Source organism: Pyrus communis, chromosome 9 (assembly GCF_041283825.1).
Source record: "Pyrus communis isolate YQ-2024b chromosome 9, ASM4128382v1, whole genome shotgun sequence".
NCBI lineage: Eukaryota > Viridiplantae > Streptophyta > Magnoliopsida > Rosales > Rosaceae > Pyrus > Pyrus communis.
Genome location: NC_142573.1, coordinates 8,889,764 through 8,902,624, shown reverse-complemented (window position 1 = coordinate 8,902,624; position 12,861 = coordinate 8,889,764). Strand labels below are relative to the sequence as shown.

The window sequence follows — 12,861 nt, the reverse complement described above, 5'->3', positions numbered from 1 at the left end:
AACCGCCCTCGGCGTAGGAATAAACACCTGTACGGGCAATCCTTACGGAGTGTTTAACTTTTTTCCGACCACAAACATTACAGGAGCGGTGCGCAGTTTTCCGACCACAAACTTCACAGATGGATTTTGTCTCTTTTTCCTTTTGGAGTTTGAGATTATCGTCTGAGTCTTCAACGGACTTTTGTAAACCTTCCTTTTCTTCTGTTTGTATAAAGTCCCACAAAATAACCAAAATGAAATAAAAACAAAACAAACAACGAAAAATAAAAAAAAGTTGAAATAAATATTAAGGCCCATATGAAATTTTCTTGCTACAGTAGCATGAAGACAAGTAGAAACAATATACAAATAAAACATGAGAAGTGTTATTGACACTCTAAAAATCTCATTTTACACTCCTCACAAGCTTATTTTTCTCGCCAAATATAAAAAGTTTAGAGTATAGTTGAGATTTTTGAAGTGCCAATAATAATTCTCTAAAATATTACGGGGAATTTGAAACTGTATCTCTACTAACCAATTCCAAACAGGCCCCGATCCACTTAAGCAATTACTCGGGCCGCAAATCCTCAACACAATGCAGAAGCTATGGAACAATATACATGCATCATGTAAGCCAGACATGCCAACTCATGCACTAAGCCAGCCACCTCGGAATTTTGATTTTCTCATTCAAACATGGCAAACGTAAAAAGCACTAGTTTCATGATCAAGCTTAGTAAGGCTCAATTGTTAAAAATACCCTACAATATAAAACTATCAACACTATATATAAAGCTCTAAAACAATACAAATTTACTACAAAGACGCTAAATGAACAATAAACTATGCAAACACTACGAAGCTACCATTGAAACTTTAAAGTTTTCTCAAATGTATTGCTTCTAGTCATTTTCAAGTTATCCTCCATCTAATTCTCGACGCTGAACACCAAGGAAACAAAATCAGCATTTATCAAACTTGGGGAAAGAAAATAGAAGATTACTAAACATAAAACAAGTAAAAAGCAAGGAAGTGTAAATTTGATAATTTACCAACTAGGAATGTGAAGCATTTCCCACTTACCAAGACGATTCAAAACCTTCACGTTTGCAAGTGAGGACACTGTTAGGGAAAATAAATTTTAGTACCAAAAAAAGAATATACTAATAGCAAACTCCTTGAACAAAAAACATATTTAGCAAACTCCTTGAGTGTGCCATTAGGTATGAAAAACGCTTTCCTTGCAGTCGGATGAAAGCAGGAGGCTCCAGACCATCCTGGAGCATCAACTCCTACAGATAAATAATTAAAAATGTATAATTTTGTTCAATGCATATGCTTATACTCCGTTAAAACTTCCCTCCAAATGAACAATAAGCTTTATCGTATTATCCTAAGAAATGAGTTTCTGAACCCCATCTCACAGATTTTTATTTTCTACTTTCATGAAGAAAGACACATGTACATAGTACACACAGTTATAAAAGCCATTGCACGCTCAGTAACAACTTCCGCCTTCACAAATAAAAAATAATGCAAAGCTTAAGGTGCGTTGATACTCTATTTGAGTACAAGTTTTTTAACTCAAAAATCGTTTTTGAGTTACAAAATTTAAATTCTTGTTTGGTAAATCATTTTAAAAAACTGGACTTGAGAATAACTCAAAACAAAAACCATGTCTACGTCCTGAAAACACAAAAAGTTATTTTTTAATTTTTTATTTCGTAGTCCCGATCTCTTCTTTGCGAGTCGAGTTAGTCGCGTTGAGTCCACCGGTCGAAGAAGAGTGAAAACCACCGATTGCCGATCGAGAGATTTCCGTCGACTAAAAGGTATCACCTGCTGGTGATGGCCAGCGCCGACACCACCGCTTCGCAGCCATCGGGCCATTCTTCACTGGCTTCTCATCCTCCCTCTCTCTCTCGAGTCTCTCCCTCCGTCCCTGTTACTATCGCCGTCATCGGCCACCAAACACAATCCAATTTAATTCAAAACTTATTTGACGCTGGTGATGCAAATCAGTAGAATCATGTGTGTTGGCTGTTGAGCTTGGTTCTATCTAAATTATTTTTTTTTTCTTTCCCAAAAAAATTATTTTCAAGAATTTAATAAAATTCATACCAAACAAGTTCTTGGATTCTTAAGTCTAAATTTAAAGCCCTTGTTTTTTTAAGAAAAAATAATTTTCTTAGTCCAATTCTTAAGCAAAATAAGAAACGAGCCCTTAGTTTTTGTCCAGTTTGTTATGCATGTCAGTTAGAAGCTTCCCTCTGCACGTCCGAGCAGAGGAAAGCTTTTAACTGATTTTATAGTGTACTACTGCAATGAAATTTTATGATTCGAGCTATTGTCTCGGACATGGTTACTCAACCGAGAGCTATAATGCTTCTTTTCCGTCTGATGCATGAGTGAATGGCTGACTCTGTCTTAAGTTGTTGGTAGCACCAAAAATCTATGTCCAAAAACTTGCATTGGGCTGGAAACCACCCTAGCTAACGGTGCTTCTGCCCTTGCTCATCTTCACCGTGATGCTCAAGAAACCGATGATATAACAACTCTAAAGATAACTCTAATGAAGGACCAAAGAAGTTTGGTGCAGAAAGCACTTTTCAAAATACCTTGTATGAAAAAAATTGCTGAAGCTTACTCCTGAAGGACATAATAAATCTGGTGAAGCAAGCACTTCTAAAATTCCGTACACACACACACACACACACAATTGTGCTCAGACTTTATCAAACTGATTAGATCATATATGTTGGGCCAATTTAGAGCAGTTGAACAAATCGAAATTACTATTAGAAAGCAGAGTAGTTTACCAACACGAGCAAAGGCAAAAGCCATTATTATGAACTGATGTTAAACAATGTATACAAAGCATAATAAAAACATGACAGTATGATAGACACAGATCGAAAACGAGTTATTTAACAAACGAAGAAAACAAGAAGCCTTTGTCATCTAGCTTGTGTTTGTCGTGGAGCTGGAAGGCTATATAAGGATTTCAGTTGTCTGCTAATAAGCTTACTGTTATGCATAGCCAGTTGAAGTTCCAAGTCATCCGACCACCATTGCTCTAACCCGTGAGCCTCCAGAAACTTCTGGTTTCCTTTTGACATCACAAACAGCTTCGCTGCTACTTGCCCATTGGTTGGACGCACATTCTCTTTGTCGGCATTGGCTCCTTCTATTCCATCATGTTCGGTGTAAGAGCAGCAGATATAGTCACTATTATTTACGTATAAATGAGGAACCCATTTTCCCAAGCCTACACCAGGATTCTTCAAACCCGAAAAATTTGGTATCCAATTCTTCAATGCAGAACCAGGAGCATTATCCCCCTCTTCACTGCTGACCTTAGTTGCACTGCCCAAGGGGAGCATTGACTTAAATCTCTTCCAAGCAAACCCTGCTTTCTCTCCAATATTTCTGAAGCTCATTGCTAGCGATACAGAAGGCGGGTTGAACAGATGAGTCTCCACATACATCCCTTCTTTGGCTAATGCTTTTCCTACTTGGAGAGCAAATCCGGCCCCCAATGAGTGTCCTGCAATACACACATTACTGCTTCCATACCGTTCAGCAACTGATTTCAAAGCTTCCATAGCTGTTTTGAACCTCACAGAACCCTTCAAGCTCTCCCAAGCAAGAAAACGAAGGTCATCTTCAATATCCCTTCTCATAGTTGGGCCTTTGAGTAATGTTCCTCGAAGTGCTAGAACCACCTTTGGCGCTCCGCTTGGTCTGATAAGTACAAAGTCAGCAAGTGCTGCAGATCGATCCCATTCCAGTATTGCCCCAAATATGGATCCATCTCTTTCATCGATTAAGGTTTGCGACAATTTATACTTAAAGGGTATCCACCATTTAGGAGCTAGAGCATGTGCTTCATCTCTATTCTCTTGTCTGTCAAGTTCAAGCAAATATATTGATTGTATGAAGCACGCGATTACAGTTCGTTTATAATTCCCGTCCTTCCTGTATGAACAGAAATACTAGTCATTTAATTGAAACCCTACATGTTTCTCCATCCCCTAAACTACAGCTTCATAAGAATTAATTACTGCATAGCCATATGAGTGAGGCAACATATATACTAGCTAAAATAGAAATATATTCAACATGATCCAATCTCAAAGCAACCATGTAATCATGTTTATTTGTAATCATGTAATTTATGCTCTTGATATATGTTGCCAAAGCAACCAAAAAAAACAATCGAACCGGAAAGTCCATAATTTATCAATGTAAACATGGATTAGTAGAATCAAATGAGATAAAACTCCCAAAACCCCATAAATCAAGGATCCCAAAATATAAGAAAGTCCCACTAAAATGCAGCAAAATTTGATACAATCACAAATGCACATTGGGTGAATCAGGTGGTGATGGGTCAAAACCTACAATTATGTACCAAATTTATCCGCCAATCCTGGTTGAAATAATCTGATCTGAGATCCAACAATGCATTTCCCTAATTAATCAACTAATTAATAAAAGCACAAAACATAGACAGGCGAAAACTCTGTTATCTTCTCTGTTCCAAAGGGAGTTTCCTTTTATGTTCCAAAAAAATAAATAAAATTCAAAATTAATCATTCATCTCCAAAATTTCATGGGCAAGTTTCTAAATTTCCAAATTTTCTAACAAAATCCAAAACTGAAACCCATTCTGCTAAAATTTTTTAGCAACAATCCAACATATTTCAAATCTGTAAAGTTCCAGAATTTATAAAAATCTGAAATGGGTACTTACCAACTCGAGTTTAGAAGGTCTCTCCAATTCGGCGAGGTCAAATTGCGAGGTCCGGATACATGGAAAGCGTATGGATGAGAAGCCTCAGCTGCCACAACTTCCTTAGTTGTCTCCTCTCCGCCGCCGTGCTCAGTCATTAATGCACCGCCACCAGAAACAGCACCGCCTCCTTCTGCTGCTACTTCTTCCTGTCTTTTTTCTGGGTTTCTTTGCATGATGAGGGGAGAGAAAGAGAAGGAGAGAGATGGAGTGGGGGTACGGAAAAAGGAAGGTGAAGTCTTTTAGTTGGTATCTGATTCGAAGAAGTGAATGGGAAATAGGATTATCGGCCTCCCTTTTAATTGTAATTTAATGATTCGAAACGCCTGGATTTTGTAGGCCTCCAACGGTCATATTACTGGCTATCTCGGTGGGTTCAATATCAAATGACCATATCACCCCTGCTCGATTTCAAGAAAAAATATCCTTATTTAAAAAAAAAAATTTCAATTCTCGGATAGAGAAAAATTCAAAAATGTAACATATGTCATGAAAATATTTTTTTATTTTTTTTAAATTTCATAGAAAGAATATAAAATAATTGGCTTGATTTAAAATCAGAAGCATAAAATACATTTCTTAGAGGGCACTAAGGCCGAAGGATGTTTTGGTCATTTGACTGTCCTTCCTGGAGTTTTAGCGTTTGATTGCAAGCTGGATTATATTGGGTCCCCGGTCAAAGAAAATCAAATTGAATATTGTGAATTTAGGATATCCTCAGGATCCTTCCTCAATGGTGATCCTTTGTTAGATTGTGGGGTCCATAGTGGCTTACTTAATCTAGAAGTTAAAAATATTTGGGAGCCAAGCCAACAACATAAGTTGCAATAAAACAGCCAAATCAAACCAACCCGTCTCCATTAGGTTGGAGAATGTTCTAGGTTTTGATTCATACAGATAGTGGCATAGTTATGATTTTTAAATAATGGGGTCATAATATCATTCAAAAAAAATTTTATTAGGCCATTTAGTCGAGCACCTTGTATGCACCTGTCAATTCTTGTCAAAATATGTTGAAGGTTTATGCCAACATACGTTGACAACTATTATTATTTGTAGAGGCTTGTCTAGGGTGGATGCTAGATATGGAGTAATGTTGAAAACTGTCAAGGCTTTTCAACTAAAGTATTTCATCAAGCACATAATCGCACAATAGAGTAATCGGAAGTTAGCCCCCGTGGTGAAAAAATTTGGATTTACCACGAGGGTTTAAATCTGATTTTTTCACCACAAGGGCTATCTTCCGACTACTCTATCATTACGGGGACCGGTAATTCAATTTAGTGTAGAAGAAAATAGAAGAAGTAGGAGGAGGAGGTTGTAATTTAATTTACCTTATTTGTTTGTAAATGTCAAATATAATACACAAACAAATATACATGCGGTTTTCGAAATTATTGGGGTCAAAAACAACAAATGATCCCATGTTGGCTCTGCCATACGTACTAATGCAAGTGAAATCTATAATTTGTATTGAGTTTGATACTTAGTTATAATTCATTATGACTTGTTATGTATAGATTAACACCGAGTTATAAAATAAATAACCGAGAAATTAGACCGAACTAGAGTTAAAAAACCGAAAAATAAATAATCAAGTTGACTAAATAAGACAAAACTCAGATCAAACCAACCTTCCAATTTGGTTCTTGATTTGAATAAAATGAAAACGGACTTACCAAACCGAACCTAAAATTAATCACTAGATAGTTATGACTGATCCTAATCACTAGATAGATTAGTTTGATTTAATTAGGCTACTAAGCATGGGTGAGAAATAATAGTTTTTTTTTAGTACAACGATATATTTTACACAAAAGGGAAGGGAGAGTTCGGCTAAACTACGCAATAGGCAATCTAATTTGGTATCGAATTCGTCATCCACAAGATTCGAATCTAAGACATTTCATTTATAGGTGAAAATGAATATCACCAAACGGTAGAGAAATAATAGTTATTTTGCCTCACAAATATTTGTTTAATTTTCCACACGGACAAAAGACACGTTTAAGTGGTTTATGTGTCAATATGTGGAGGAGCAATTTCCCGCATTTATTTTAGTCCATATAAATAATAAATTGAGGTGTGGGTGTAATGCGACAGGAGGCGCAACCGAAGTAATAGCCTCAAAGGCCTCCATGGCCAATGAAGAACCTTGTAAACTCACACAACCAAATCTCATAGAATTATGGCCCTGAGTTTTACTGCTGCTTCTTCATTTTCTTCTTCTTTTAGTCCTCCTCCTCCTCCTCCATTTCTAAACCCAAAGCACAAACCCCACCTCAAGTTGTATCCCTTTAGAACATATGCAGCTCATTCGTCAGACGGAACTGAGAGTTGGGTTAAAGAGGAAGACCCTCCTGCTTCTTTCTCCGGTATACTTTTCGTTAGCGTATTATCGATTTTGTTCTTATGTGATCTGGGTTCGAAAAGTATGCTTCTTCATTATTTAAAACACTTAACTTTACTGGATAAGTCACTTTGTTTGAAGTAATCAAACGAGTCCTCTATTTGATCAATTTAGTCAGCCCTTGAGCGTATCAAGAACACTGGAGATGTTAGTGGCTTCCTCTATAAGCACTTCTAAACAATCTAATCACAGCTTTTCAATTTCTGCTACATAAACAATCTAATCACAGGTTTTACACTGTCAGCTATTTAACAATTTGATTCAACTAGCACCTAAGAGCAAGGAATTTAGCATGCCACTAACACTCTATTTGCGGCTTCTTATATCATGTTTTTTGACGGGAAGTGATTTCTGCACACCCTTTTGACATTTTGCATTCTTCTGTTTAATTATGACCCTCGATCTCCATTTTAATGTAATTGATAATAATAGAGAGAATTTCATAGCTACGAAATCTGCCATTCAACTTCTGGTTGCCAGCATCTTTTATTTCGTTCCCTTTGAAAGGCTGTTGATTTTCTTTTGGCATTGATTACTTGAAATTTAGAGTATGTTGACTTCACTTTGTAACCCAAATATGCTTGAAACACTTTTGATATGCCTTCTTTATAGGATCATCGTCATCTGCTCGCGCACAGCTGGATCTTTTGGAGCAACTTACCTCTTCTAGCTCATCAGTTGACGCCAGTATGCAATTCTGTCCATTTACTGAAACAGGCACAAAAACGTATCATGTGTTGCTCAGAAATTTGAAGAATGGGAATGCTAATAAGTTACATATTTGATTGCCAGGTTATGTTAGTGATGGCAACTCCCGAAAACTTACAATCCGTCAGCAGCTAGCGCAGTTGGTTGGGGACAGAGACGGCGATTTCATCATTCCACTAGGTAAAAACTTTAAAAAGGTGAGGGCCAAGGCTCTAACCGTCTCTCAGAAGCGAAATATCAAACGACAGGCTTACTTAAACGAAGTATCGAAGAGGAATGATTCAGTTTTCTTTGCCACCATTGGAGCATTTGTGCTTGTTCCACCTCTTGTAATATTAGGAATCGCCATATTGACAGGTTATGTACAGCTTTTCCCATGACATATATACTACTGAACTAATATATAGAAATTCAGTTCACTATAAAATTTGGAGATGCAGTGCTTCAAATGCTTCATTGTTTGTTCAAAGGGGTACGTACACTGACTTCTTGGAATCGCATTCCCTTAGTAAAAATCTACAATCTGTTTATAATCACAGAATCTCCAAATCTTATACAGAATCCTGCTTACAAACTTCCGCTAATGGTGTGTGTTACCAAATAATTTCAAAATATACCAGCAAAAACACCATTAGTTCATCTTATTGGAAGAATTCCTCATCCCAACACCCAGTGTTTCACCTGCTAGAAACACCAACTATTCCTAGAGAAGACGGGAAAATGATTCCCGCAAATCTCGTTTTCCCCTTCTACACTCTCCCTTTGCTTGTCCGTTGATTCTCCTTTCGATCTATTCTATCCAACGGGAGGAGAATAGGGGAGAGAAAGGGAATGCAGAAATCATTCTCTGTGAAAAAGTTGAAGATACATATATATATTTATTTTATATATTAAGAAAAGAGAACACTTCTCAGCAAGAATCAGTGACTGCTTGCTTTTGCTTTTCTATTGGCAAAAGTACTTGATCTGCAGTGGGCCTTACTGGTTCATGGCCCAGAAGCACTCCTTGCTTTTGGATGTACCACCATTTGTCTTGGAAGAGGTAGAAGAAGGTCATGAAAGAGACTTGAGCAGTGAAAATTATGGTCCAAAGCTTTATGCCTTTTGAGGTCTTCTCATGGTAGGCTTGTAGTCCTGTGTATATGTTGAGGATCCCAAGCAGTGACACTGCAGTTCCAAGAATCCAATGTACAGAAAACCATGCGCTTCTTCCCTTGGATCCCCTGTATAGAAATAAAGACTGTAATTAACTCGTAAGTGAAATTATTTTCGCCTTTTATTTCCTCTCACACACTTACTGAAGACTCGTTGCAGAATTTCTGTACTTTTAGATTTGTTGTTTTGATAAGGGGATATTCAACTACTTTAAACTATGAAGCAGGGGATCAAGCTAAAGTGAATGGAGCAGGCCGACTGTTCAACTAGCCTAACCCATATTTGCATATTTTTGCTCTATCAAACAACCACACTTTCCTAGCACCCCAAAGATAAAGCACATTCGTTTTATTTTGTTTTGGTGAAGACATTTGGATTTGATAATTTACCTTTGTGGCCTTATAAACCCTATTAGGGCTTGCAACCATATGAGGCCATATAGGCCTAAGCCAACTCTTTGGTGTTTATTGTTGAAGGAGTTGTTGAAGTTTCTGAAAGACATCACTGCTGCTGCTGTTGCAAGAAGGATAGAGAGCATCTGTTGAACAAAACTAATCAAGCAAGAATTAATTAAAGTCATGTCATGTCGTAATTAATCGAATCGAATCAAAAGCCACTACATATAATTAGTTGTGTGAATGATGGGATTTGACATCAGGGAAATTCAGCACCTAACACTATAATTATGTTCCACACACACATGTGCTAATTAATTTAAAATGAAAAAAATCAGAAGCTTTGAGTTTCTAGTTACCCAGAAAATTATAAAGATACTCCTGTCTTGCTCTCTAAGCATTAATCATAATCTCCTTTAAACAAAAAAAAAAAAAAAAAAAAAAATTAGTTTTAATTTCCTTTCACCATCTTTGTAAGTAAGAGTGGGGCATTTGAACCTAATAAATAAGCTTGTAGCTTAAATAATTTAGTTTTCATAAACATTGTAGTCTTTTTATTTATTTATTTATTTAGTATTACATGGAAGGTAGGGTTTGAATCTGCGAAACTCTTAATTGAAGAGAAATATCCTATTCACCATGGAAATCTATCACTTGCAATTTTAATCTTTTTTTTAAACCAAAAACACAAAGAAAAATAGGAAAGACGGGTGAGTCAGGTTTCATAAACAAAGCAATTTTAATCGTTTTCAAGTGAAAGAAATCTAAAACTATTGAAAAGTCTAATTAAATGTTAATCTATATTATTAGAGAGGAGAATGATAATGTAACAGTAAATAGATAATAATGTAACAGTAAATAGATGAACTTGCCTCTGAAAAACCATGAACATAGAAAAGAATTCTGAGCCTTCTTCCACATTCCTCTCTCTGTGACATTCTGATAGCAAGTATTCCTACAGGCATCAAGAACCCCATCGAAGCCCAAAGAAGAAACCCGTGGAGTCTGATTTCAAACGTTAATTTGTGACTCATCTGCTGTAAAAGTCATGCACCAAAATTCTGAGTTATGAGCATTTGAATTCCTTCACAAAGTAATTAGATGGAGTGGAGTATTACCTTATGAATGTTGTCTTTGTTACTGCCTCCACCTTTCATGTGTTCTTGAGAGGAGCTGACGAGCGGCGAAACAAGAAAAAGAAGAAGACTTGAACGAATGCAGAAGAAACCCAGTTTCTGCAGAAACTTCATCTTGCTTTCTCTATGGTAAATGAAGAAACAAACCCTAAGCTTAATGATATATATTTGGGAAAGCGCTCTGGATGTCAGCTGCAGACAATAAGGCATGCTGCAGACACTAAGGCATTTGAAGTGCTTCACCAGTACTTGATTGCCTCTCTCTCTCTCTCTCTCTCTCTCTCTCTCTCTCTCTCTCTCTCTCTCTCTCTCTCCCTCCCACATGCAAAATACCCCACTTCAAAAACAACAGATATGTCAAAATGTAAGAGAACAAACTGATCAAGAAAGATGCTTAAAAGTTTGTGAGATTAACCATTCAGTCTGTTTCTTTTGGCTTAAAAGAATGCCAAGTGGGATGTCTTTAATGTAATAGGGATGGTAATTGCATGGACGTTGATGGTCTAAATGAATGAGAATAAGAAAAGAAAGTGGAGGATAATTGAAATATGAATTGATGTTTCAACCTTGTGGGGTTCCACTTTGACATGCTTTTTGGGTTGATGGAAGAGAATGTGGAATTTCATCGACCAAAAAGAATGTCAGGTTTTCTGCTCTCCACTAACCAGTATATGGTGTGCCTGTACATAACTCACAAGTCTAACATGATGTACCAACCCATTGAAAAAACACAAGGCATTTCACACTAAACAGTAAAGGATTGTCCTGGCACTCCAAGTCCCAAGTTCAAATCCTCCATTTTTCATTTTTGCTTTGTATAAAAATAAGAATAAAACATCAGTAAATTTGTTTTTATTGTTTTCTTTATTTCCATTAGAGTTTCCATTAGAGCTCGCTTTAGTGTGAATTTTAACAAAAAAAATATCAAAGATCTGACAGCAGGCGGGCGGACCTGGACGAGGATGTTAGGCAATCAAGCGAGGGAGGTTGTGACAACCCCGGTATTGTGTCTCACATTGTTAAACTATTAGATCGATTTATTTAGTAACTAGTCCTTTTAAATTTTAACTCAGACTAATCCAAGCAGTTAAATTATCAATTATGTATGCCACACTGAACTGAACCAGTTTTACACAATTGCACTTAGATTTAACTAATGATGTAGAACAGATGGTTGAGTGAAGTAATTAGTGAATAGCATGGATCATTTCTCGGTATATATATTATGAGGCAGGTGGACCAAGACAGCGTATGTCATGCATATATACTTTTTGGTTGTGGGAAATCTAATCTTTGATTGCATAAGAAAAGCTATGTGTGTTGTCCTCCCTTTTCAAATACAGCCACCTCTGGATTCCTTCAAATTCATGATTACCATTTTGTAACTTATACGTGTTTGCACAGACCCTTATCTTATTTTGATGTTTTTTAGTTGGTAACCTCAATCAACAATCTAAGATTCTAAACCATATTAATCTTAAAGCATAAAAGCGTCTTTGTTTTCCTGATAAAAATAGAGAATGATCAGGCGAGATTAGCTCTTTGTAACAGCGCATGCAGTATGCAGAGCACCTGAACGAAAATGGCCATTGCACTCAAAAAGCGTTTTTGCTTTATGTTTTTATGGGTTGGGAACTAAAGTAGAACATAATGCACATTATTTGATCTTTATCAAAACTCTCTACAGTTTTGATTGAAAATGATGACAGCTCGACAATAGTAGAAACTTGTATATTATATGAAACTCACCTAGTTGTCAAATGTACTAGTAATAGCAATAAAACTGGATGTAATTATAAGAAGCTTAGGCTTAATCGAGTCAAGAATAACTTTGTTTATGAAGTAATTGTTGGAGAACAATTTAGAAACAATAAAATAACAGAAATACAGAGCTGAAATACTTATACTTTATTATTCAAAAAATACTTGCAATACAGAATGCAATAACACAATAATTACAAAAAATTAAAATGATACTAACTTGAATGAATTGAAGGTAGAGGCTAGCGCAAACGCTATGTCCTTCGAACAGTATTTCCGTCCCACTCGTGTGCTTGTGGTTCTACAACGTCTCCTCGACCAGGATACAACTACCTAATTCTACAACCTGCACTGGATTATAGAACTCTAGCGAATTGCTTTGTGTGTTTACTCCCTGGAAATTTTGTACGGAAGACAAAGGAGAAGAAAAAGATAATGATTGATGGAAATGAGTACTCCAGTTATATAAGCTCTTTCATAACTCTTCAAACACCTTTTAGATGTATTTGAAGCTATACA

General features: G+C 36.5%; 3 protein-coding genes across 4 annotated transcripts; 1 reads left to right on the top strand and 2 right to left on the bottom strand.

The window, feature by feature from the left end:
• Positions 1-2,759: 2,759 nt before the first annotated feature.
• LOC137741149 (GDSL esterase/lipase At4g10955) lies at positions 2,760-5,081 on the bottom strand. The gene is made up of 2 exons (XM_068480951.2): positions 4,739-5,081; positions 2,760-3,960 (listed from the first exon to the last, which is right to left on the bottom strand). Exons 1-2 carry the CDS (start codon positions 4,951-4,953, stop codon positions 2,940-2,942), a joined length of 1,236 nt encoding a protein of 411 aa, XP_068337052.2. The 5' UTR covers positions 4,954-5,081; the 3' UTR covers positions 2,760-2,939.
• Positions 5,082-6,882: 1,801 nt separating this feature from the next.
• Positions 6,883-8,322, top strand: LOC137741138 (uncharacterized). Its single transcript, XM_068480941.2, has 3 exons — positions 6,883-7,152; positions 7,800-7,874; positions 7,980-8,322. Exons 1-3 carry the CDS (start codon positions 6,966-6,968, stop codon positions 8,273-8,275), a joined length of 558 nt encoding a protein of 185 aa, XP_068337042.2. The 5' UTR covers positions 6,883-6,965; the 3' UTR covers positions 8,276-8,322.
• Positions 8,323-8,330: 8 nt separating this feature from the next.
• On the bottom strand, positions 8,331-11,096 carry LOC137741137 (cytochrome b561 domain-containing protein At2g30890). Of its 2 annotated transcripts, none has more exons than XM_088699472.1 (4): positions 10,564-11,096; positions 10,318-10,479; positions 9,440-9,588; positions 8,331-9,118 (listed from the first exon to the last, which is right to left on the bottom strand). In XM_088699472.1, exons 1-4 carry the CDS (start codon positions 10,903-10,905, stop codon positions 8,806-8,808), a joined length of 966 nt encoding a protein of 321 aa, XP_088555598.1. In that variant the 5' UTR covers positions 10,906-11,096; the 3' UTR covers positions 8,331-8,805. The 2 variants fall into 2 exon arrangements, with proteins under 2 accessions (XP_088555598.1, XP_068337041.2); XM_068480940.2 differs by having other exon boundaries at positions 10,318-10,482; positions 10,564-11,077.
• Between the last annotated feature and the right edge of the window lie 1,765 nt (positions 11,097-12,861).